Below are 24,551 nucleotides of genomic sequence, written 5' to 3'. Positions count from 1 at the left end.
AAGAGACCAGCATGAGTTTGACCCAACTGCGGGAGGCAGTGGAAGACAGGTGTACCTGGCGTGCTCTGGTCCAGGGGGTCACGAAGAGTAACAAGTAACAAACAGAAACAACAAACCATAAAAGCCGTAGATTGTTTGATTAGTCTGTGGTTAAGCAAACTAAGGCCCAGGGGCTGGATCCAGCGCAATCGCCTTCTAAATCTGGCCTGCGGACGGTCCGGGAATCAGCGTGTTTTTACAGGAGTAGAATGTGTCCTTTTATTTAAAATGCATCTCTGAGTTATTTGTGGGGTATAGGAATTCGTTCATTGGTTGTTTTTTTCCAAAATACAGTCATACCTCAGGTTGAATATGCTTCATGTTGAGCACGTTGGAGTTGCGCTCCGTGGCAAACCGGAAATAACGGAGCACGTTACTTCCGGGTTTCGCCGCTCGCGCATGCGCAGACGCTCAAAATGACATCACGCACATGCACGGAAGCAGCGAAAAGTGACGCGCCCGTGCACAGATGTGCCATCGCTAGTTACGTTTGCTTCTGGATGCGAATGGGGCTCCGGAACGGATCCCGTTCGTATCCAGAGGTACTAATGTATAGCCCGCTCCCCACAAGATCTGAGGGACAGTGGACCGGCCCCCCGCTGAAAAAGTTTGCTGACCCTTGCAAAGGCCTGTGAGAAGAGGAGTGTTTCTCGCTTGGCACCTAAAGAGATATAGCTGAGACTCCCTGGGGAGAGCATCTCACTTACGGGGAACCACCACCAAAAAGGCCCTGTTCTCGTGTTGCCAACCTCCTGGCCTCTCAAGGAGGGGGAACGCCAAAAAGGTCCTCCAAAGATGATCTCAGGGTCCGGGTCGGTTCATATGGTGAGAGGGTTGCGGTTCTGAGCCATTTGAGCCTTTGTAGGTCAACACCAGCACTTTGAATCGGACCCAGAAACTAAGAAGCAGCCAACGCAGTCGGGCCAAGATCGGTGTAATACACTCAAGCCATCTTGCCCCTGTGAGCAACCTGGCCGCCAAATTCTGCACCGGCTGAACTTTCCAAATTGCTCTGAGTCTGGTGCCCTCCAGATGTTTTGGGTAATAATAATAATAATTTATTATTTATACGCCGCCCATCTGGCTGAGTTTCCCCAGCCACTCTGGGCAGCTTCCAACAGAATATTAAAATACAATAACCTATTAAACATGAAAAGCTTCCCTAAAGAGGGCTGCCTTCAGATGTCTTCTAAAAGTCTGGTAGTTGTTTTTCTCTTTGACATCTGTGGGAGGGCGTTCCACAGGGAGGGTGCCACCACCGAGAAGGCCCTGTGCCTGGTTCTCTGTAAACTCACTTAGCGCAGTGAGGGAACCGCCAGAAGGCCCTCGGAGCTGGACCTCAGTGTCCGGGCAGAACCATGGAGGTGGAGACACTCCTTCAGGTATACTGGACCGAGGCCGTTTAGGGCTTTAAAGGTCAGCACCAACACTTTAAATTGTGCTCGGAAACGGACTGGGAGCCAGTGTAGGTCTTTCAAGACCAGTGGTATATGGTCTTGGGGGCCACTCCCAGTCACCAGTCTGGCTGCCGCATTCTGGATTAGTTGTAGTTTCTGGGTCACCTTCAAAGGTAGCCCCACGTAGAGAGCATTGCAGTAGTCCAAGCGGGAGATAACCAGAGCATGCACCACTCTGGCGAGACAGTCTGCGGGCAGGGAGGGTCTCATCCTGCGTACCAGGTGGAGCTGGTAGACAGCCACCCTGGATACAGAATTAACCTGCGCCTCCATGGACAGCTGTGTGTCCAAAATGACTCCCAGGCTGCACACCTGGTCCTTCAGGGGCACAGTTACCCCATTCAGGACCAGGGAGTCCCCCACACCCGCTCGCCCCCTGTCCCCCCAAAACAGTACTTCTGTCTTGTCAGGATTCAACCTCAATCTTGTAGCCGCCATCCGTCCTCCAACCGCCTCCAGACACTCACACAGGACACTTCTCCACCTTCACTGGTTCTGATTTGAAAGAGGTAGAGCTAGGTATCATCCACACATTGATGAACACCCAGACCTAACAATTCCCATCATGGAGTTGTAGTCTAAAATGTCCAGGTTGCTGGAGGCAGTGCTGTAATAGGGTTCAAGGGCGAGCAAGAAGGGGGTCTACTGCAGGCATTTTTTCCCAAGGGACCCCACGAACTGAAGCTGACGCTGCTCTTGATTTTAATAAAATAATAATAGTAATAGTAGTAGTAGTAGTAGTAGTAGTAATAATAATAATAATAATAATAATAATAATAATAATAATAATAGCAGCAGCAGCAGTTTTAATGAGGCTGCTTTTTGGAACATCCTACTATTTCACTTTGCGCTTGAATGAACGGAATGGGTGGCGCTGTGGGATGCGGGTGGCGCTATGGGTTAAACCACTGAGCCTAGGGCTTGCCGATCAGAAGGTTGGTGGTTCGAATCCCCACGACGGGGTGAGCTCCCGTTGCTCAGTCCCTGCTCCTGCCAACCTAGCAGTTCGAAAGCACGTCAAAGCGCAAGTAGATAAATAGGTACCGCTCTGGCAGGAAGGTAAACGGCGTTTCCGTGCGCTGCTCTGGTTCGCCAGAAGCGGCTTAGTCATGCTGGCCACATGACCCGGAAGCTGTCTGCGGACAAATGCCGACTCCCTCGGCCTATAGAACGAGATGAGCGTGCAACCCCAGAGTCGGTCACGACTGGACCTAATGATCAGGGGTCCCTTTACCTTTACTAGTTCATTTTGCGCTTGAATGAACGGAATGGTTGCAAAAATAAAAATAAAAAGAGCTGTTCCATTTTTCAGGTGTAGACTCATGTTGCTTTCCCCCACCCCTTAAACTCTCTATATTACTATCCTTGTCAAATCTGCAAGCGTTACGAGTCTGCAAAACAAGCAGTTCAACAATAATCAAAATGCCTCAGTGTTTACATGTGATTCCTAGGTTACAGGGAAATGTGTCTGTTTTGATCTCAAAAGTTTGTGTTTTTGTAGCAAGGGATTTGAGAGCCCCGGAACAGAGCCTTATTCTATTGCTCTCTTCAGCAGCATGAAGGCATGACTGTAAAGACGCAGGGAGCGGCCTTCAGCCAAATTAAATCCTTTGTCCATCTGGCTCCACATTGTCTCTGTTCAAGACACAGGTTTTTCCCAGCCCTTCTCCAAAGATGTCAGGATTTTTGCATAAAGCAAGAAAACCTGGCACTTTTGCCAAAGGTCAGAGCACAAGGGGGAAAATCCCAGCCACACAGAACATAGGAAACAGCCTGCATCTCTGCTGCTGCCGGAATGTCGTTTTAAAACTGTGTTTTTAAACTGTCACAAACCACCTTGCAAGCCCCCTTCTGTTAAAAGCCGGTCTATAAATATCAAGCGAGGAAAAAAGCAATACGTTTTTTAAAAATCTACAGCTCCAGAACTATTGGGTCTGGCTCACCAAGCCTACTTTGATAAAATTGGCTTCGGAGAGTCTTTTTGCAGACGGCATCTTGCCAAGAAGAAAGTCGATCGGGGCTGGTTTCAAGAGGTCTGAAATCACCTTTCCTCATTTACTCAGAAGGATGCCCTCCTGGGGAGTCACTCCAAAGCAACTGATTCCCGGAGAGCCATACTACAAGTTTTGCAGAATGAGGTGGTGGCATCAGACTGCACCCAGAGGGTGGCATGACTGGGCATTTGCCCAGCTGGCCCCCAGCAGAGGACCAGCTCCTTTCCTTTTTTAAAAAATATTTTTTTATTGTTTTCCATTTTAGCAATCCAATCAAGTCACATTAATTATTCCAAATTATACAAGCACATATCATAAAGTCCAAATATTTTGCCAAATTATAAATTTTTGTTGGGGGTTCCCATGCTTTGAGTTCAGTGGGGTCCAATCATCTCATATTTCTGCTGCTTTTAGTGTTCACCAGTCCCATCTTTCGATCTTCTTGTTATTATCCTTCTTATTAATAGCCTCTGAGTTGTTTCCACAGGCGAGTTAAACTAAACAATATTATGCTTCTGTGTGAACTTTGTATGACTCTCCCTTTTTTTATAGCTGGTAAGTCTTTTGTTTGCAATAAATCCTCACACGCTGGTATTTATACCGAATCCATCCAAAAATCCTCCTCGGGTGGCAGACGCCATCTTTTCTCAGTTCCGATGAAATAGAATCGAGGCGTTTGCTCATTAATTTTCCCAGACAGGTTGCACCATAAATCAGTCTTTCCAGGGGAGGATTTGCCAAGTCGAACTTAGAATACAATCATGATAACAGAGCAATGGCTCGCCTCCCCCTATGACTATCAATCTCTGCAATGGCAACAGGGTGAGCTCCCAGCTCCTGCCAACCTAGCAGTTCGAAAGCACACCAGTGCAAGTAGATAAATAGGTACCGCTGTGGCGGGAAGGTAAACGGCGTTTCCATGCACTCTGGTTTCTGTCACGGTCCTTCGTGCGCCAGAAGCGGCTTAGTCCTGCTGGCCACATGACCCGGAAAGTTGTCTGCTGACAAACGCTGGCTCCCTCGGCCTGAAAGGAGGAGGAGACTCTTAAGAGTCCCATGGACTGCAAGAAGATCAAACTTCTCCATTCTGAAGGAAATCAGCCCTGAGTGCTCACTGGAAGGACAGATCCTGAAGCTGAGGCTCCAAGACTTTGGCCACCTCATGAGAAGAGAAGACTCCCTGGAAAAGACCCTGATGTTGGGAAAGATGGAGGGCACAAGGAGAAGGGGACGACAGAGGACGAGATGGTGGGACAGTGTTCTCGAAGAGACCAGCATGAGTTTGACCAAACTGCGGGAGGCAGTGGAAGACAGGAGGGCCTGGTGTGCTCTGGTCTAGGGGGTCACAAAGAGTGGGACACGACTAAACGACTAAACAACAAAACAACAACAATTTTAAAGTAAGTGATAAAATGTGAAGATTTTTATGGTAAAAGTAAGAGTGATTTTAAAAAATGGTTAAAAATTATGATATATGTAACCTGCTAAAGATGAGGTAAAATGAAAATCAGATAGGGGGGCCTGGGGGAAGCCCACCTAACAATGTTTAGAAAAAATAAGGATAAGACAAGAATTTGTTTGTATTGTTTGTTTTTCTGTTTGTGTTGTTTAGTTGTGTTATAAAATGAATAAAAAAAATTGGGGGGGATTCCTGCATTTTAGGGCGTTGGACTAGATGACCCCTGGGATCCCTTCCAACTCTACAATCCTATGATTTACTGAAATTTCAAAGAATGCAGCCCAGCGCAGGACATGAAGACAGAAGAGGGCCTTTCGGACAAAAGCCGTGCTGGAGATTTGTGAGTTGGTTTGATGGACGGCATCTGCCTTTGCACGGGAGACGAGCTCCATCTGGTGTAGATCTGCTCAATTTGCAACGGTGTCAAGACCACGAGGCGCACTCCTGCCTCCAGATCCTTTTCCAGTGCTTTGCTTTCACGCGGGTGGCGCTGTAGACTAAACCACAGAGCCTAGGACTTGCCGATCAGAAGGTCGGCAGTTCAAATCCCCGCGACGGGGTGAGCTCGGTCCCAGCTCCTGCCAACCTAGCAGTTCGAAAACACCTCAAAGTGCAAGTAGATAAATAGGTACCACTCCGTTGGGAAGGTAAATGGTGTTTCCGTGCACTGCTCTGGTTTGCCAGAAGCGGCTTAGTCCTGCTGGCCACATGACCCGGAAGCTGTACGCCGGCTTCCTCAGCCAGTAAAGCGAGATGAGCGCCACAACCCCAGAGTCATCCACAACTGGACCTAATGGTCAGGGGTCCCTTTACCTTTACCTTTAACCTGAAAAAGCAGAATGCGGGTGGCGCTGTGGGTTAAACCACAGAGCCTTTTGGGCTTGCTGATCAGAAGGGCGGAGGTTCGAATCCCCGCGACGGGGTGAGCTCCCGTTGCTCGGTCCCTGCTCCTGCCAACCTAGCAGTTCGAAAGCACATCAAAGTGCAAGTAGACGAATAGGCACCGCTCCGGCAGGAAGGTAAACAGCGTTTCCGTGCGCTGCTCTGGTTCTCCAGAAGCGGCTTCGTCATGCTGGCCACATGACCCGGAAGCTGTATGCCGGCTCCCTTGGCCAAAAAAGCGAGGTGAGCGCCGCAACCCCAGAGTCGTCCGCGACTGGACTTAACAGTCAGGGGTCCCTTTACCTTTACAAGGCCGCGATGTGCACTCCGACCTCCAGATCATTTTCCGGTGCTTTGCTCTCACAACTGCTGGGGATCTCAGAGGTTGCAGCAAGAAGAGGCAGCAGTGCCTAGCGGTCAAAGCTCGGTTAAAAAAAAAACGGGGAAGTACCAGTTGGCCTCCTCTGAACCTCAAACTGTCCTGAGGCTGTCCCACCGTCTTGCCTGGCTGGCGTCCCTCCCTGCGCCAGCCCTTCGAGGCTGACCCCATCCCCGGTCCCCATGGATTGCTCGAGCCCCGGGCAGAATCGCCACATATAGACTCGCCACCTGCCGCTTCGGGGACACGTGGCGCCCTCCGTACAGTGTCCACGCTATTTATAGCAGCATTCTGCACAGATTAACACTCGCTCGACGAGAAGGAGCTGGGTTATGGGCCTATAAATACATCAAAAGGCCGGTGAGCGAACTGGGGAGGAAGAAACCAAGTGTTGTGGGAGGAGAGGGGCGCATCCGGGGACAAAGGGGAGACCCTTCGCAGAATTGTGGACTTTTGGTTGGGATCCCCAGAGGTCATCTAGCCCAACCCCCTTGTGCGTTTGGAATGGGGCCAGAAGATCAATTACAAAGCCAAAACCATCTACACTAGAATATTACCGTATTGGCCCAAATATAAGCCGCAGTCCCCCCCCCCTAAATTCCGACCGTGAGAAGTTAAAGCGCAGCTTAAATTCGCGACCATGTCCAGAGGCAGCTGCAGGACCGGCTTGAGGGCATTTATATTTTTCAAAATATAGTCCGGCCCCCCACAAGGTCTGAGGGACAGGGGACCGGCCCCCTGATGAAAAAGTTTGCTGCTGGTGGACCTGTGATAAGGTTAAAAAAAATTGGGAATCAATTTATAATGAACTCAAAAAAAATATTTCGGTATACTTTTCCCAAAAGACTGGAAGCGTGTCTATTAGGTTTAATAGGAATGGAAATCAAAATGGGAGACCCAAATCTGTTCATGTATGCTACGGCCGCCGCAAGAACCCTCCTGACCCAAAGATGGAAAACACAAGACCATCCAGAAGTGGCAGGTGAAGTTGACAGAATACGCAGAACTTGCCAAATTGTCAGGAAGGATCTGCGACCAGGAAGACCAAAGATACCAAAATAATTGGTAGATACCAAAATAACAATGCCTTATGAGGAACGGCTAAGGGAGCTGGGCATGTTTAGCCTGGAGAAGAGGAGGTTAAGGGGTGATATGATAGCCATGTTCAAATATATAAAGGGATGTCACATGGAGGAGGGAGAAAGGTTGTTTTCTGCTGCTCCAGAGAAGCGGACACGGAGCAATGGATCCAAACTACAAGAAAGAAGATTCCACCTAAACATTAGGAAGAACTTCCTGACAGTAAGAGCTGTTTGACAGTGGAATTTGCTGCTCAGGAGTGTGGTGGAGTCTCCTACTTTGGAGGTCTTTAAGCAGAGGCTTGACAACCATATGTCAGGAGTGCTCTGATGGTGTTTCCTGCTTGGCAGGGGGTTGGACTCGATGGCCCTTGTGGTCTCTTCCAACTCTATGATTCTATGAATTGGAGTAAATTTATTGAATATTTAAAGGAGAATTGTAAAGAGGTCATGACACTAGCAGGATTGACATAATAACTTCAATGTATAATAGTATTATTATGAGAATGATGTGTGCGATAGAAAGGGGTTAAATATACCGATTGCAGGGGGGGGGAGTCACGACTCGGCAGAGTCAAAGGAAATGTATGGCATTAATATGGTTTGTTGGAAAAGAATATGTAAGGAAAACAATAAAAATTTACTTGAAAAAAGAAAGAAAGAAAAGGTTTGCTGACCCCTGCTCTAGACTTCTCTTAGAATCATAGAGTTGGAAGAGACCACAAGGGCCATCGAGTCCAACCCCCTGCCAAGCAGGAAACACCATCAGAGCACTCCTGACATATGGTTGTCAAGCCTCTGCTTAAAGACCTCCAAAGGAGGAGACTCCACCACACTCCTTGGCAGCAAATTCCACTGTCAAACAGCTCTTACTGTCAGGAAGTTCTTCCTAATGTTTAGGTGGAATCTTCTTTCTTGTAGTTTGGATCCATTGCTCCGTGTCCACTTCTCTGGAGCAGCAGAAAACAACCTTTCTCCCTCCTCTAGGTGACATCCTTTTATATATTTGAACATGGCTATCATATCACCCCTTAACCTCCTCTTCTCCAGGCTAAACATGCCCAGCTCCCTTAGCCGTTCCTCATAAGGCATCGTTTCCAGGCCTTTGACCATCTTAGAGCGGGGACACAAAAAGGGCCTCAAATGACGACCACTTCCCGTGGGGAGGAAGCGGCTGGGCAAGAGACTCTCCCCCTCCAGTGATATATCCCACTGCTGACACCAATGAAGTCCCCCACCAATGTGCCTGAGCTCTCACGGAAGGGGGAAACGGCTTCCGAGACACAACGGAGGAATTTTAGACCAAATCAAACCCTGGCAACATTTATGCCCTTTAGAATCTCCTCTCAGCCCCTCGACCTCAGAAACACGGCTGGTAGCAACACAAGACAGAGCCTTTTCCGCGGCTGCTCCCATATTGAGGAGAGATTAGAGTCTTTCCCTCTTTATTATCTTTCCATCGGCAGACTAAGACCTTCCTGTTCAGCCAGGTCTTTGGAAACCTATGTCTAGACAACGCTGATGCCTGGGCTGCTGTCAGAGTAAATTATATTTTCAGTTCCTGCTTTGAGGCATTTTAGCGATCGTTTTCAACTAGCTTGTTTTTCTTACTTTGCATTTATCATCACCAGCATCAAACTTATTCCATGCTCTCCACCAGTCGGTCCCAGGGAAGGTTATAACAATTTAAAATTCAGAATTGTAAACAGGCTTGGGCTCCATGAACCACTCTCCATCCCTGGCTGGTTCCAACAAGAACCTTAACTGTTAAGAACAGATGCCTAAGTTTGCATATATATTTTTCCTTCTCCAACCCCATTCCTTTTTCCTTATGTGCTGTGTCTTTTTGGCTTACCGCTATTTTCTAGCAGAGTTTTCAAATGTCAGGAGCTGCCTTGAAACCCAGCTCGGGAAAATGTGGCATATTTAGACACTAAATAAAATTGCAGTAAATCAGTAAACCAATTCATTACACACAAACAAACAAACAAACACAAAGGCCAGGACTGACCTTGTAGTCTCTGAATCTGCTTCGTGAAGGTTTCTGCCTGCTGTGCACTGGCAAGTCTCTCGTCTTCCAGCAACCCTGCCGCAGGGAGAAAAAGCAGAATAAACTGTTGACCTCTTGAGGAGGCAGCCACAAATTCAAGAGCCAGGAGTTCCCTCTCTTCAGCTTCTCAAAAGCAACATGCAGATCACCTTCCTTGCTATGGCTCCTCTGTGTTACACAGCTGTCTCTCCGAAACCCTGGCTTCTGTTACAGAAGCAAAGTGAAATCTTGGCTGGGGAACCAAGGCTGAGCTTGGCAGTCCCTGCGCAATGTTGCTTAAAAGCTGCCTGCACCTTTACCATTTACAGTGGTGCCTTGGTACTCAAACTTAATCCGTTCCGGAAGTCCGTTCCAAAAGCAGCCGTGTGCCTCCTGGCTGGGGAACCAAGGCTGAGCTTGGCAGACCCTGCGCAATGTTGCTTAAAAGCTGCCTGCACCTTTACCATTTACAGTGGTGCCTTGGTTCTCAAACTTAATCCGTTCCGGAAGTCCGTTCCAAAAGCAGGCGTGTGCCTCCTGGCTGGGGAACCAAGGCTGAGCTTGGCAGACCCTGCGCAATGTTGCTTAAAAGCTGCCTGCACCTTTACCATTTACAGTGGTACCTTCGTCCTCAAACTTAATCCATTTCGGAAATCCGTTCCAAAACCAAAGCGTTCCAAAACCAAGGCGCACTTTCCCATAGAAAGTAATGCAAAATGGATTAATCCGTTCCAGACTTAAAAACAACCCCTAAAACAGCAAATTACCATGCATTTTACTATCTAACAAGACCACTGATCCATAAAATGAAAGCAATAAACAATGTACTGCAGTCACACAATCAATCAGTAGCTGAACTGGGTTCCACACAGTCACAAAAACCACTGGCGGAGGAAAGGGGGTGCGTGGGGTGAGGTCCACCCTGGGTGTCATCCCTGGGGGGGTGATATTGCCACGGGCGCCAACCCCCCGGGACGCTAGCCCCTCGCCCTGCCCCCATGGGCGGCTAGCCCTGCCCGCAGGAGCACAGCATGTCTGCCCCTCTGGGTGCCAGAGCAGCTAGCTCCGCCTCTGAGAAGACCAAAACTTAAAAAGCTGCAAAAACACAAAATAAATAGCAAAAGCAGACAGATCTCAGCGTAACACTCAAAACAGAAGTGTGGCACTCAGATCGGAAGTGTGGCACTCAAAACGGAGCACGTTCGGCTTCTGAAAAAAGTTCGCAAACCGGAAGACTTACTTCCAGGTTTGCAGGGTTTGGGTTCCTAGCTGTTTGTGTACCAAGGCGTTTGAGAACCAAGGTACCACTGTATTAAATTCTACTTGCTGGCTTGTGGGATAAATTCTGAGGGAAAAGAGGCTCAGGAGAAATTCCAACACAAACCCAGAGTGGAGTCCCTAAGGCGGCTGGATGGCACCTTGTTAGAGTTGCCATACATCCAGAATTTCCCAGACATACCCGGAATACTGCAGATGAAAGCAGTGTCCGAGCTGAAATTGGCTAAAGTCTTCTGTCAGGATTTTCACAATAAGAAACCAAACAAACCCCTCTGTTGCAAAGAGAACGTCAGCAATGTCTAGGCAACACGATGACCATGTACATACGCAATAGACAATCTTTTATAGAATTCCTTCAAACCATAACAAGTCCAAAATGAAATCTTTAGTCTCAAAGTCTCTGGAAATCTTTAAAAGAAGCGAGGTACCAGGCTTTGTACGGTGAAAGACTGTTAGGATATTTCCGTTCCACCTTAAAAGGGAGCAGGACGTTTGTGTCACAGCCTGCGTATTTCCTGTTCACAGGATGTTTATGTTTTCTATTGCTTTCATTTCTCTCTCTGTCGGAGACACTGACGCAGGCAGTCATGTCTTTCTCTGTTCTGATCAACGCTGAATAAAGCTTGTAAATAATGCTCTCCTGAGTGCGACTTTTGGCTGTGCAATTATCTGCTGATAAGAGTGTGCATGAGCTCTAGAATGTGGCAAAATATTTTCTAGAGACTCATGTCGCTAATCGATGATACTGCGTGCCTACGGGAGATCGATGGATCGTCCGGCAAACGGCTTGGGGCCATGATGGACTTTATCTCCCTGGCAGTATCCCAACAAAGACAAGCTGTGAAGCTTTGTGTATTCAGCAAATATGATGTCCAACGCTGAACAGTGATTCTGGATAATGACTACTGTTTCATAGAATTCTTCGTCAGTGTAGTGGGAGGGTAGAGAATTGCTTCATAAACCCATCTTATTTCGAATGAATGTATGTAAATGAAAATATCAAATGCTGTGGAAATAATGTAGTCACAGCGAAGCAGAGTGGGGGGGGGTCTTGTCATCTGGGCAGCCCAAGACCCCCATATATACGCCCCAGTCTTGAGGCCTGGGGCGGTCCCTTCGGCCACCACACATAACTCCTGGCAAGGGCCTTCATTCTCACTACCCCTGGGTGTGTCTCGTGTAGGGCTGTGAGGACCCTTTTGCGGAGGGGCTGGGGAACAACGACCCTGCTTCCCCATAACAGGCACCCCTTGTGGGCTGACAGTTCATGTTTGCGGGTTGTGTAGCCGGCGAATTCTGGCCTGGGGCTGCTGCTGGGCCATCCCCTCCACACCCAGTCCAGGACCCGGGAGATGACCCTATCTTTCTTGGAATGGTGTGCAACTTCTTGTGCCTGAATGGGGCGGTCGGGAAGCAGCTCCAGGCTCATAACCTCTTGTGCAGGTGCTGGGTCGGGGCCTGTTTCCGGTAGTGGTAGCCTGCTGAGGCCGTCCGCATGGCCCATCGCCTTCCCCGGGCAGTGAATCAGTGCATACTGGTAGCTGGCAAGGAAAATTGACCACCTGAGGACGCGAGGAGACAGCACTTGGGGGGTCTGCTTTTCGGGGGCAAACAAGCCAAGCAACGGCTTGTGGTCAGTCACCACGGTGAAGGGCCGCCCGTACAAGAAATCATGGAATTTTTTTACTCCCTTCACGATTGCCAGACCCTCCTTGTCGATTTGCGAGTAGTTCCGCTCGGTTGCGTTGAGTGTCTGGGAAAAGTACGCCACCGGTACCTCTTTTCCATCGACTTTGTTGAATTAATTAAGCTAAAAAGTATTGATTGTGCAACGAACTGTGACTGTTTTATTGTGTTATTCTCTTCCTTAGAGAGTCGGGCAAACCGCTATACTACCACCCATTTTCAGAACCATAAGCCAATCTGTGCGAACGCATACCAAAGAGCAGATATATAATCTAACTTTTTTGCATAAGATTTGTGCAAGCAGATCGTTCCACAGGTGGGTCGTCTGGAGGAAACTGACACGACCTGAAAAAAGTGGCAGGTTCCAGGGACCCCGCAGCCCTGAGGCAAGACACCCACCTTGCAATTCGAGGGAATCCCCTTCGTGCTTGAGGGCCACCTCCCGGACTTCTTCCAGCTCGTCCAGCAAACGCATCACCTGGGCTCTCAACTCCCGCTGCTTCTCCTCGTCCAGCTCATTCTCGTCGTCCGAAGAGTCCAAGTTCCTGACCTCCACCTCATCATCCTCGTCCTCCTCCTCCTCCTCCTCTTCATCTTCCTCATCTTCCTCCTCCAACTCGTTTATTTCGACATTGGGGGTCTCCACCTCACCTGGGAGGAAACATGCCTCTGTCAGCAAAAGGCAGAACGGGAGAGGAGAATCGTAGAGTTTGGAGGGACACCCAGGGGTCATCTAGTCCAACCCCCTTAGAGCACTGAATCCCTTGCAGTTGTCTGTCCAACCTCTGCTTATAAATCTCTAAGGAAGGAGAGTCGGCCGCCCGCCATGTTAACACAAGCAGCTTTCGCCATCTTCTGGCAGACAAGCAGAACTTCAGCAGGAGGCAGGTGTGTGGGAATGTTCAGAGAGGCAGGAGAAGATATATTGTTTATCAATATCCTTCCTAACTTGAGCTAGCAAGTTCCTTTACTTAGCAAAGTTTCACATTCCCCTTTTAAACGCACAGCGGATAACTGGTTGCATGCTTGTGTAACCCTCTCACTATCAGGTTCCTGGTAAGTTCCCTTAAAGGTAAAGGTAAAGGGACCCCTGACCATTAGGTCCAGTTGTGGCCGACTCTGGGGTTGCGACGCTCCTCTCGCTTTACTGGCCGAGGGAGCCGACGTACAGCTTCCGGGTCATGTGGCCAGCATGACTAAGCCGCTTCTGGAGAACCAGAGCAGCACACGGAAACGCCCTTTACTTTCCCGCCGGAGTGGTACCTATTTATCTACTTGCACTCTGGTGTGCTTTTGAACTGCTAGGTTGGCAGGAGCAGGGACCGAGCTACAGGAGCTCACCCTGTCGCGGGGATTCGAACCGCTGACCTTCTGATCGGCAAGTCCTAGGCTCTGTGGTTTAACCCACAACGCCACCCGCGTGCCTCTTAAAAGAATAAACACACCACAATCTTGTGTAAAGTATATAAAAGAAGTTTACTCACATCATCAGTTCACAGTTGGATCCCTGAAGGCAGACTTAGTTACAAAGTATATACATGGGGATCTATCCCATATGGGGATAACCCCAGTGTCCTCTGTTGGCTGGAAGCAGGAGGGGGAGAAACCTGGAAGCAGGATCTGACCATAAGAACACCCCCCTCCCCTCCTGGGGTTTCCAGCAACAGGAGGGTGCCTCAGACTCTTGGTCTATCCAGCCCAGTATTGTCTGCACTGGCCAACAGCAGCTGTCCTAGTTTCAGATTGAAGGCATTCCCAGTCCTACCTGGAGGTGACAGGAATCGAACTCAGAACCTTCTGCAGATCCTCTACCTCTGAGATACTGCTCTTCCCCATCTACACTGTCATTCTGCCGGCTTTTAAAATCACCCCCTCCATTTACGCAGGCTTTTCCCTCGAGTTCTCCAACCCAGACTTCTGTTTTAATTACCGTGTTGCTCTAACGGAATTACTTCCTTGCCCATTTTAATTATGGGTGCCTATACTGTAATAATTCTAATGGAATAGCTTTATCGTGCATTTTAATTACGGGTGTTTATATTTTAATATTCGTGCAATTGGTTTTTGCGCTTGCAAAGCTATCCTGGCTTTATGCTTTATATAAATTAACGCATCAGCAACAATTTCTCATGGATTTGCACTCCGTTCTGCAAACCTCTGAGCGGCAGCTGCGTCACAGGCCCAATTTTAAAGTTAGAAATAAAAGAAAGGGGATCTTGTTATCTCCCGCTTGGACTACTGCAATGTGCTCTACGTGGGGCTACCTTTGAAGGTGACCAGGAAACTACAACTAATCCTGAATGCGCCAGCCAGACTGGTGACTGGGAGCGGCCGCCAAGACCACATAACACCGGTTCTGAGAAATCTGCATTGGCTTCCAGTACGTTTCCGAGCACAATTCAAAGTGTTGGTGCTGACCTTGAAAGCCCTAAACGGCCTTGGTCCAGTATCCCTGAAGGAGCGTCTCCACCCCCATCGTTCAGCCTGGACACTGAGGTCCAGCGCCGAGGGCCTTTTGGCGGTTCCCTCACTGCAAGAAGCCAAGTTAGAGGGAACCAGGCAGAGGGCCTTCTTGGTAGTGGCGCCCGCCCTGTGGAACGCCCTCCCATCAGATGTCAAGGAAATAAGCAGCTATCCCATTTTTAAAAGACATCTGAAGGCAGCTCTCTTTAGGGAAGTTTTTAACATTTAATGCTGTATTGTTTTTAACACTCGATTGGGAGCCACCCAGAGTGGCTGCGGAAACTCAGCCAGATGGGCGGGGTATAAATAATAATCACAGTGGTACCTCTGGTTACATACTTAATTCGTTCCGGAGGTCCGTTCTTAACCTGAAACTGTTCTTAACCTGAAGCACCACTTTAGCGAATGGGGCCTCCTGCTGCTGCCGCGCAGCTGGAGCACAATTTCTGTTGTTTCCGGGTCACCTTCAAAGGTAGCCCCACGGAGAGCGCGTTGCAGTAGTCCAAGCGGGAGATAACCAGCGCATGCACCACTCTGGCCAGACAGTCTGCGGGCAGATAGGGTCTCATCCTGCGTACCAGGTGGAGCTGGCAGACAGTTGCCCTGGACACAGAATGGACCTGTGTCTCCATGGACAGCTGAGTCCAAAATGACCTGGTCCACCTGTCCTGGATGCTTGAGCTGAGATTCCTGCGTTTCAGGGGGTTGGACTAGATGACCCCTGGGGGTCCCTTTCAACTCTCCAATTCAATGATTCCAAGACAAGCCGCCTGGATCAGGCCAACAGCCCATCGAGTCAAGAACTCTCTTCTCTTGGATGCGACCACAAGAGCCCTCTTCCCTCCCGCAGCTGACATTCAGAAGCTTGGCTGCCTGTCTAAACCTCTTCACCTCCTCCACGAATTTGCCTAACCTCCTTTGAAATCCCTGTGGCAGGGAGTTCCACAGGTTAACAGCACTGCGTGAAGAAGGGCTTTCCTGTATCTGTCCCTTGAACTTCTGCCTGCTGCAGTGTCTGCAGGGTGGGGCAATCTGGGGCGAGGCTGGGGAGGGCCGGGCAGCCCCCTAGCCCCACCGGGGTTCTGTTATGGGGCACAGACCACCCAACGCATGTATCCCTTATTGGGATACATTCTTCCTAAGGCCTCCACAACCCCACAAGTCTCCGAAGATCGCATCCTCGCTTCTTTCTTGGAGGGTTATGTAACTGGGTCAGTTGGGGGGGGGGAGAGAAATCGGGTGGGCAGCTGGAGGGGTGCGGAGAGAGAGATGCAATTCCCCTTGGACAAAGAGAAGCCCTTTTCTCGCTGCAGCCCTTTTAGACACAATTTCAAGGGGGTGGGGTCCAGATGGAACCGGGGAAGGGGGGCAGGAAAACGGACTAACTCCTCAATGATCAAAAGGATGGAGCGTCCAGAACCTCTGTGTGTGTGTGTGTGTGTGTGTGTGTGTGTGTGTGTGTGTGTGTGTGTGTGTTAGAGACACACAATTCAGCCGCATTTCCAGAAAACCCACTTTCCCCTACCCCAAACACTCTCCAGAAAACTCCCGTTTTGCATTCCTTTTTCTCCACCGGTTTCCCCCCAAATCCTGTTCTCCAAACGGGGCCGGGACTCCTCAAGAGGTGTATATTTGGGGAAAGGGTCTCGGGTAGCAAAGAGACTGGACTTTCCACCACATACCCTCCTCGCCCGCCGGATGACATAACCACCGCCCGTGATGTCATCAGCGCAAGGTGTGACTCTATATTTTTTTTGCAAAGAGAGAGATGGGTGGGGAAGGGTCTCAGAGGGGGAGGGCTGCGCGTGCCCCTGAAGGTGGGCACAGGACGGGGGGTGGGGGGAAGGGCAGCCACAGGTGGAAAGTGGAGAGGGGGAGGGGGAGAGGGGGGTGGGACGGGGAAGGAGGGGAGGAGGGAAAGACCCCGGAGAGGTGAAGGCGCTTGGAAGGGAGACGGATGGAGGGGACGCAACGGAAAGGCTGCGGTGATGCAAGGGGAGGGGAGCAGGGGGGTTGCGGGGGTCCTTGCGGGAGTTGGAGCTGCGCCCCCCTCCTCTCCATCAAACCGCCCCCCATCACTGACCTGCTCTCTCCGTCCGCCTCCCAAGCAGCTGCGTCTCAGCTGCTTCCATGGCCGTTTCTGGAGCGAAAAAGCAGACGGAGGGGGGGAGGGGAAGCAGGAGGCGGGGGAGGAGGGGGAGGGGGAGGAGGCAAGGCCCACCCCCAGGCTGGCGGAAGGCGCACACACAGAGAGAGACAGAGGGCTGGCGCTACCCGGAGCCCATCCTCACAACCCGGGCTGGCGCAACTCAAACGCAACACCTCTTTGGCGCGCTCGCGCCGGTACCCAAAGATGCTTTCTGTTGCGCGCTGGAAATCGGTACCCAGGAGCGCGCAGCCGAGCTTTTGGCCGCCCGGGTGCCCAGCGGGAAACATCGGAGGCGTCTCCGGCTCGCCATTCCGCGCGCGTAACCGCTGTGGAGGGCTCGCAACCAAGCGCAAAACGCGCACATAAATGGACACCCGGCCGTGGCGTTTCTGGCGAGGCCTGCTCTTTAGCCAAAGGTTAAAACCTCACAACTTCAGAGCCACCGACACGCTTGTGCATTTGCAGGGGCCAGCGCATACACTCGCACATTCTGGCAGATGGCCCGAGCCGGGGAGCATCAGCGCGTGGCTCTCCCCCCAGGCTCCCGGCACTCAGACATGCCCCCAGACACGCGCGGAGCGCTCGAAATGCGCATTCCCATATGGCGAGCTCTGCTATTCCCAAGCGCAAGCGCTCGAATCGACGCGCAGCAAGGAGCAGGCGGGGTTGTCCGCTTGGCACGCAACGGTAGGGGGCAAGCTCAGCACCAGCCGAGACCCACAGCCCAGCCCCACATCCTGGCAAATAGAAGGGGAAGAAATGGAGGCAGTGGTAGATTTTACTTTCTTGGGCTCCATGAACAGTGCAGATGGTGACGAAATTAAAGCCTGCTTCTTGGGAGAAAAGCAATGACAAACCTAGACAGTATCTTAAAAAGCAGAGACATCACCTTGCCCACATAGGTCCGTATAGTTCAAGCTATGGTTTTCCCAGTAGTGATGTATGGAAGTGAGAGCTGGACCATAAAGAAGGCTGATCGCTGAAGAATTGATGCTTTTGAATTCTGGTGCTGGAGGAGACTCTTGAGAGTCCCATGGACTGCAAGAAGATCCAACCGATCCATTATGAAGGAAATCAGCCCTGAGTGCTCACTGGAAGGACAGATCGTGGAGCTGAGGCTCCAATACTTTGGCCACCTTATGAGAAGAGAAGACTCCCTAGAAAAGACCCTGATGTTGGGAAAGATGGAGGGCACAAGGAGAAGGGGACGACGGAGGACAAGATGGTTGGACAGTGTTCTCGAAGCTACAAACATGAGTTTGACCAAACTGCGGAAGGCAGTGGAAGACAGAAGTGCCTGGCGTGCTCTGGTCCAGGGGGTCACGAAGAGTCAGACACGACTAAACGACTAAACAACAACAACAACGGGCACACACAAACACCCAGCACACAAACTTGAAGCACCTGCGCGGAGCTCCTGGGAGAGGTTCAAATCCACCTGGCTGGTGGTGACCTGGGGGGGCAGTCTCTGCCTCATAATAATAATAATAATAATAATAATAATAATAATAATAATAATAAATTTTATTTATATCCCGCCCTCCCCAGCCGAAGCCAGGCTCAAGGCGGCTAACAACAATAAAACAGTATAAAAGTATAGCATAAACAACACTCTAAAATCATTCATTATAAAATTAATTAATTCAGGCCACTGGCAACCATTGGGCCAGAGCTCCGCGAAGATTGCCGAGGGAGGGAGTCAGGCTGTGCCCTGGCCAAAGGCCTGGTGGAACAGCTCTGTCTTGCAGGCCCTGCAGAAAGATGTCAAGTCCCACAGGGCCCTGGTCTCTTGTGACAGAGTGTTCCACCAGATCGGAGCCACAGCCGAAAAAGCCCTGGCTCTAGCCTAACTTCTCTTTGGCCTGGGACCTTCAAGATGTTTTTATTTGAAGACCGTAAGTTTCTCTGTAGGGCATACCAGGAGAGGCGGTCCCGTAGGTACGAGGGTCCTAGGCTGTATAGGGCTTTAAAGGTTAAAACCAGCACCTTAAACCTGATCCTGTACTCCACCGGGAGCCAGCGCAGCTGGTATAGCACTGGGTGAATGTGATCTCGCAGCGAAGACCTCGTAAGGAGTCTCGCTGCAGCATTCTGCACCCGCTGGAGTTTCTGGGTCAGTCTCAAGGGCAGCCCCATGTAGAGCGAGTTACAATAATCCAGTCTGGAGGTGACCATCGCGTGGATCACAGTGGCTAGGTCAGGGCGGGAGAGGTAAGGAGCCAACTGCTTAGCTTGGCGGAGATGGAAAAATGCCACCTTTGTTATAGCTGCAATCTGCGCCTCCATGGAAAGGGAGGCGTCGAAGATTACACCCAAACTCTTAACGGATGGTGCTGGCACTAATTGCACCCCCACAAGAGATGGGAGTTGCCCCCTCAATCCCATATCGTCCCGCCCCAGCCAGAGGACCTCTGTCTTCAAAGGATTTAACTTCAACCGGCTCCCACGTAACCATCCAGCCACAGCTTCCAGACATCTGGTCAGTGTGTCTGGGGCCGAGTCAGGATGGCCATCCATCAACAGATAGAGTTGGGTGTCATCAGCATACTGATGGCAACCCAGCCCAAAACTCCGAACAAGCTGGGCGAGGGGGCGCATAAAGATGCTGAAAAGCATCGGTTTCCTAGTCTAAACTAGGATGGCAGCCTCGAACTAGTGACTGTAGTGAAGATCTACATCAGGAACAAAGTGTGGGAGGAGCCCCTACTGATCCTGCCGCCTGAGGCAGTGGGCCGGCCCTTTGTTGTTGTTGTTGTTGTTTAGTTGTGTCCACCTCTTCGTGACCCCCTGGACCAGAGCACACCAGGCACTCCTGTCTTCCACTGCCTCCCAGTTTGGTCAAACTCATGCTGGTAGCTTCAAGAACACTGTCCCACCATCTCGTCCTCTGTCTCAGCCTCAGCTTCAGGATCTGTCTTTCCAATGAGCACTCAGGGCTGATTTCCTTCAGAATGAAGAGGTTTGACCTTCTTGCAGTCCATGGGACTCTCAAGAGTCTCATCCAGCACCAGAATTCAAAAGCATCAATTCTTATGCAATATTTTTCTTTACAGCATTGGACTTTCACTTCCAGGCATATCCGCAACTGAGCGACCTTTCGGCTTTGGCCCAGCCGCTTCATCAGCTCTGAATCTACTTGTACTTGTCCTCCACTCTTCCTCAGTAGCATGTTGGACACCTTCCGACCTGAGAGGCTCATCTTCCAGCGTCATAACTTTTATATGCCTGTTGTCTTTGTCCATGGAGTTTTCTTGGCAGGGATACTGGAGTGGCTTGCCGGTTCCTGCTCCAGGTGGATCACATTTGGTCAAAACTCTCCACTCTGACCTGTCCATCTTGGGTGGCCCTGCACGGCATAGCTCATAGCTTCTCTGAGTTATTCAAGCCCCTTCGCCACGGCAAGGCAGTGATCCAGGACCTGTGTCCTATACAGCGGCGTAGCGTGAGTTGTCAGCACCCGGGGCAAGGCAAGTAATTTGCGCCCCCTAACCCCTAACCTGCCGCGTCAGGTGATCTGAGGCGAGTTGCCGCTGGCGCTGCCGCCCAAATGACGCCGCTTGCCCGGAGGAGGAGGGGGGCAGAGAGGCAAGGAAAATGCAACATGGCCCAGCAGCTGCAGCAGCAGCAGCGGGGCTGTGAGGAGGGGCTGCCTGGCGCGCCCTCCGCAGCCCTGACGCGCGGGGACCGCGGCGAGCGCTGAGAGCCGCTGCCAGCTTGTCAGTTCCGCGAGACATGGGGCTCTGCTACAGCCTGCGCCCGAGGCTCTTCGGCGACTCCGGAGTCGGCGAGCGCGCCCCCCCCCCAGATGCTGTGCCCGGTGCGGCCGGCCCCCCCTGCACCCCCCACACTACGCCACTGGTCTTATAGGGATGACTGTCTGACTGCAGTCCGGGACTATGTCTGCGTTTGCCACTGTGTCCAGCAGGGGGCAGCAGAGATCATGCGACAGCGGCTGGAGGCGGCAAACACATCTTTTCAGAGGTGCAAAACAAACTTAAAGAGCATTTCAGCTCTGAGCCTGCAGGAGACACAAAATCTGGGCCTACCCCAGGGGTAGGCAACCTATGGCCCAATCGCCTTCTCAATCCATCCCGCAGACGGTCCAGGAATCAGTGTGTTTTTACATGAGTAGAATGTGTCCTTTTATTTAAAATGCATCTCTGGGTTATTTGTGGGGCATAGGAATTCGTTATTCCCCCCCCAAAAAAAAAAATATAGTCCGGGCCCCCACATGGTCTGAGGGACGGTGGACCGGCCCATGGCTGAAAAAGGTTGCTGACCCCTGGCCTACCCGATGCCCTTTTAAACGTGTTGTGAGAAGGGGTGTTCCTGGCTTGTCTTTGTTCTTATTTTTATTACAGTGGTACCTTGGGTTACAGACGCTTCAGGTTACAGACTCCGCTAACCCAGTAATAGTACTGCAGGTTAAGAACTTTGCTTATGCTTCAGGTTACATATGCTTCAGGTTACATACTCCGCTAAACCACAAATAGTGCTTCAGGTTAAGAACTTTGCTTCAGGATGAGAACAGAAATTGCGCGGCGGCGTGGCAGCAGTGGGAGGCCCCATTAGCTAAAGTGGTACTTCAGGATAAGAACAGTTTCAGGTTAAGAACAGACCTCCAGAATGAATTAAGTTCTTAACCCAAGGTAAAAGGTAAAGGTAAAGGGACCCCTGACCATTAGGTCCAGTCGTGGCCGACTCTGGAGTTGCGGCTCTCATCTCGCTTTACTGGCCGAGGGAGCCAGTGTACAGCTTCCGGGTCATGTGGCCAGCAGGACTAAGCCGCTTCTGGCGAACCAGAGCAGCGCACGGAAACACCGTTTACCTTCCCGCCCCAGTGGTACCTATTTATCTACTTGCACTTTGACATGCTTTTGAACTGCTAGGTTGGCAGGAGCAGGGGCCGAGCAACGGGAGCTCACCCCGTCATGGGGATTTGAACCGCCGACCTTCTGATCAGCAAGTCCTACGCTCTGTGGTTTAACCCACAGCCCCACCCGCTTCCCTTAACCCAAGGTACTTAATTATTTATTTTGTGGTTTTGGTGTTGCAATTTTACATATGAACCACCCTGAGATCTACAGGTATAGGGTAGTATACAAATTCAATTCATCACCATCGTCAGTGTCTATGGCACCTCTCTCCAAACACAATCCCCTCTCTCTCTCCCTCTCCCTCTCTGACCTTCAAAGCACACCCCTCTTCCTTACTGTCTGGAGGCTGCTCCATCAGCGGATTTTCAGTTCCCGGGCCAAATCTGAGATGATTCAGAAGCTCTGGCACCCTGGTCCAGAAGGTCACATTCTGAACACCTTCCCCTGTTCTCCCGCACCCCAGCACAGGCAGCCTCATAGACAAGCTGGAGGCACACTTGCACAGAGCATCCTTCTCACCTGAGATGCCGCTCAGAGTTCTAGATTCTGCGTCTCCCTGGCAACGGACCACACAGCATCCCTGAGGGGAAGCGGGGTTTCTGCACGCCTCACTGCCTCGGTAGCTGCAGAGAGGTCCAGCGTAACAAGGAATGGTCCATAATGAAGGAATATCTCAAAGGGTACTGCAATAATAAATGCTTTCTGGCTGATATTGAATGAGCCATGCAGTAAAAAGTATTTGTTAGATAAAGTTAAATTAAGTTAACGAAAAACAACTTCACACAACTGTGTAAATAATAGATTAATTGTAAATTAGTACAATGGGCATAGTCGGAAATTCCTTTTCTTTGCTGATTTAAGCGGTGGATAACATTATGTCTTTGCCTTTATTCACACTTTCATTCTTCTTCTTTCTCTTTGTTTTTTCTTTCTTCTGTTCTTTTCCGTTCTTTTCTTTTTATATTTACAGTGATGGTTTCTGGGGGTTTTCCTGTTATTATTCTGTCTCTCACAGCTACAATAAAGCTACCATTAAAATTATGGACTGGTCATTTCTTCGTCAGAGGGCAAACGGGCAAATTTAGCAGGGGATCAAATACTTGTATATTCTTTATAATCTTTATAACATAGTGAATGTTATTTTGTTCGTATTGCATGTGTTTTAAGAACCTGTTTGTCTAATAAACTCTTTTTTTAAAAAAAGGGGGGATGTGAAAAGGAGTACTTTAAATTGCAAAACAGAAAACTCAATAAAAATTATATACAGAGAGAGAGAGAGAACTCGCTCGTCGTTCTCAAGAAGAAGAAGAAGAAGAAGAAGAAGAAGAAGAAGAAGAAGAAGAAGAAGAAGAAGAGTTTGGATTTGATATCCCACTTTATCACTACCCTAAGGAGTCTCAAAGCGGCTAACATTCTCCTTTCCCTTCCTCCCCCACAACAAACACTCTGTGAGGTGAGTGGGGCTGAGAGACTTCAGAGAAGTGTGACTGGCCCAAGGTCACCCAGCAGCTGCATGTGGAGGAGTGGGGAAGCGAACCCGGTTCCCCAGATTACGAGACTAACGTTCTTAACCACTACAAGCACCTGCTGTTTCTGCTGTTATTAAATGCTTAGCTTTGGGGCACACGATGGCTGGAAATCTACCCTTTCAGACTGATGGAGCAGCTCTAGGATGCTGGAAACGGGGGACCCTGCCAGGACTTCGGACCATGACACCCAATGGGGCTGGCAGACCCCCAACTGTGCCCCATTACAGTGGTACCTCGGGTTACATAACGCTTCAGGTTACATATGCTTCAGGTTACAGACTCCGCTAACCCAGAAATAGTGTTTCAGGTTAAGAACTTTGCTTCAGGATGAGAACAGAAATTGTGCTCCGGCGACACAGCAGCAGCAGGAGGCCCCATTAGCTAAAGTGGTGCTTCAGGTTAAGAACAGTTTCAGGTTAAGAACGGACCTCCGGAACGAATTAAGTACTTAACCCGAGGTACCACTGTATAGGTTTGTGTTCTTCTCATGTATACTTCCAATTTCTCCTCCGGAGAAAGCCTGAGGTATCTGTTGAGAATCCCTTTTTCGCGACTGGAGAAATACCAACGAAAGAACAATGGCAAGAGAAGTTGATGAACTATGCAGAACTGGCAAAAATGATAGATAGACTAAGAGAAAAAGAAAACGGATACTTTGAAAAAGATCGGGAACCATCCATATTATTTTTGCAGAAGCAAAGAAAGTCAATAGACTTGATGGCAGGATTTAAATAAACATTCACATCATTAGCATTAGAAAATGTTTAGAAGATAGCAAAAGGTGATGGTGTACTCACTGTTATTTTTACGTCTTTAGGTTTGATGTTATGTTATTAATAACTTTTTTCTGTTAAGAGATAGCAAAATGGGTGAAAATAGAAACGAACCAGAATCAGAAGTTGGGGGAAGCCTTGGAGGGGAGGGAGGGAGGGAGGAATACCATATTTTTGGCTCTATAAGACTCACTTTTTCCCTCCTAAAAAGTAAGGGGAAATGTGTGTGTGTCTTATGGAGCGAATGCAGCTATCCCAGAAGCCAGAACAGCAAGAGGGATTGCTGCTTTCACTGCGCAGCAATCCCTCTTGCTGTTCCGGCTTCTGAGATTCAGAATATTTTTTTTCTTGTTTTCCTCCTCCAAAAACTAGGTGCGTCTTGTGGTCTGGTGCGTCTTATAGAGCGAAAAATACGGTATATTTGCTGAAGCAAAGAAAGTTAATAGACTTGATGGCGGGATTAAAATAAACATTCACA

At 49.8% G+C, this 24,551-nt stretch overlaps 1 protein-coding gene across 4 annotated transcripts in view; it reads right to left on the bottom strand.

The window, feature by feature from the left end:
* The window catches only part of CCDC136 (coiled-coil domain containing 136), a 50,777-nt gene extending 28,475 nt beyond the window's left edge, over positions 1 to 22,302 (bottom strand). Inside the window, exons 1-3 of one of the 4 annotated variants that reach the window (XM_082239065.1) lie at positions 22,108 to 22,302; positions 12,682 to 12,933; positions 9,301 to 9,375 (exon numbers count right to left, since the gene is read on the bottom strand). In XM_082239065.1, coding sequence (XP_082095191.1) covers positions 9,301 to 9,375; positions 12,682 to 12,933; positions 22,108 to 22,249 — 469 coding nt within the window. In that variant the 5' untranslated portion in view covers positions 22,250 to 22,302. Of the gene's footprint in view, positions 1 to 9,300; positions 9,376 to 12,681; positions 12,952 to 16,828; positions 16,928 to 22,107 lie in introns of those variants that run through there. The other 3 variants (XM_082239064.1, XM_082239067.1, XM_082239066.1) reach the window with 3 other exon arrangements.
* Positions 22,303 to 24,551: the final 2,249 nt, after the last annotated feature.

Source organism: Podarcis vaucheri (assembly GCF_965113315.1).
Source record: "Podarcis vaucheri genome assembly, chromosome: 10".
Taxonomy (NCBI): Eukaryota; Metazoa; Chordata; class Lepidosauria; order Squamata; family Lacertidae; genus Podarcis; species Podarcis vaucheri.
Note: the sequence above shows the minus strand (reverse complement) of the source record. Positions and strands in the feature narration are given on the sequence as shown.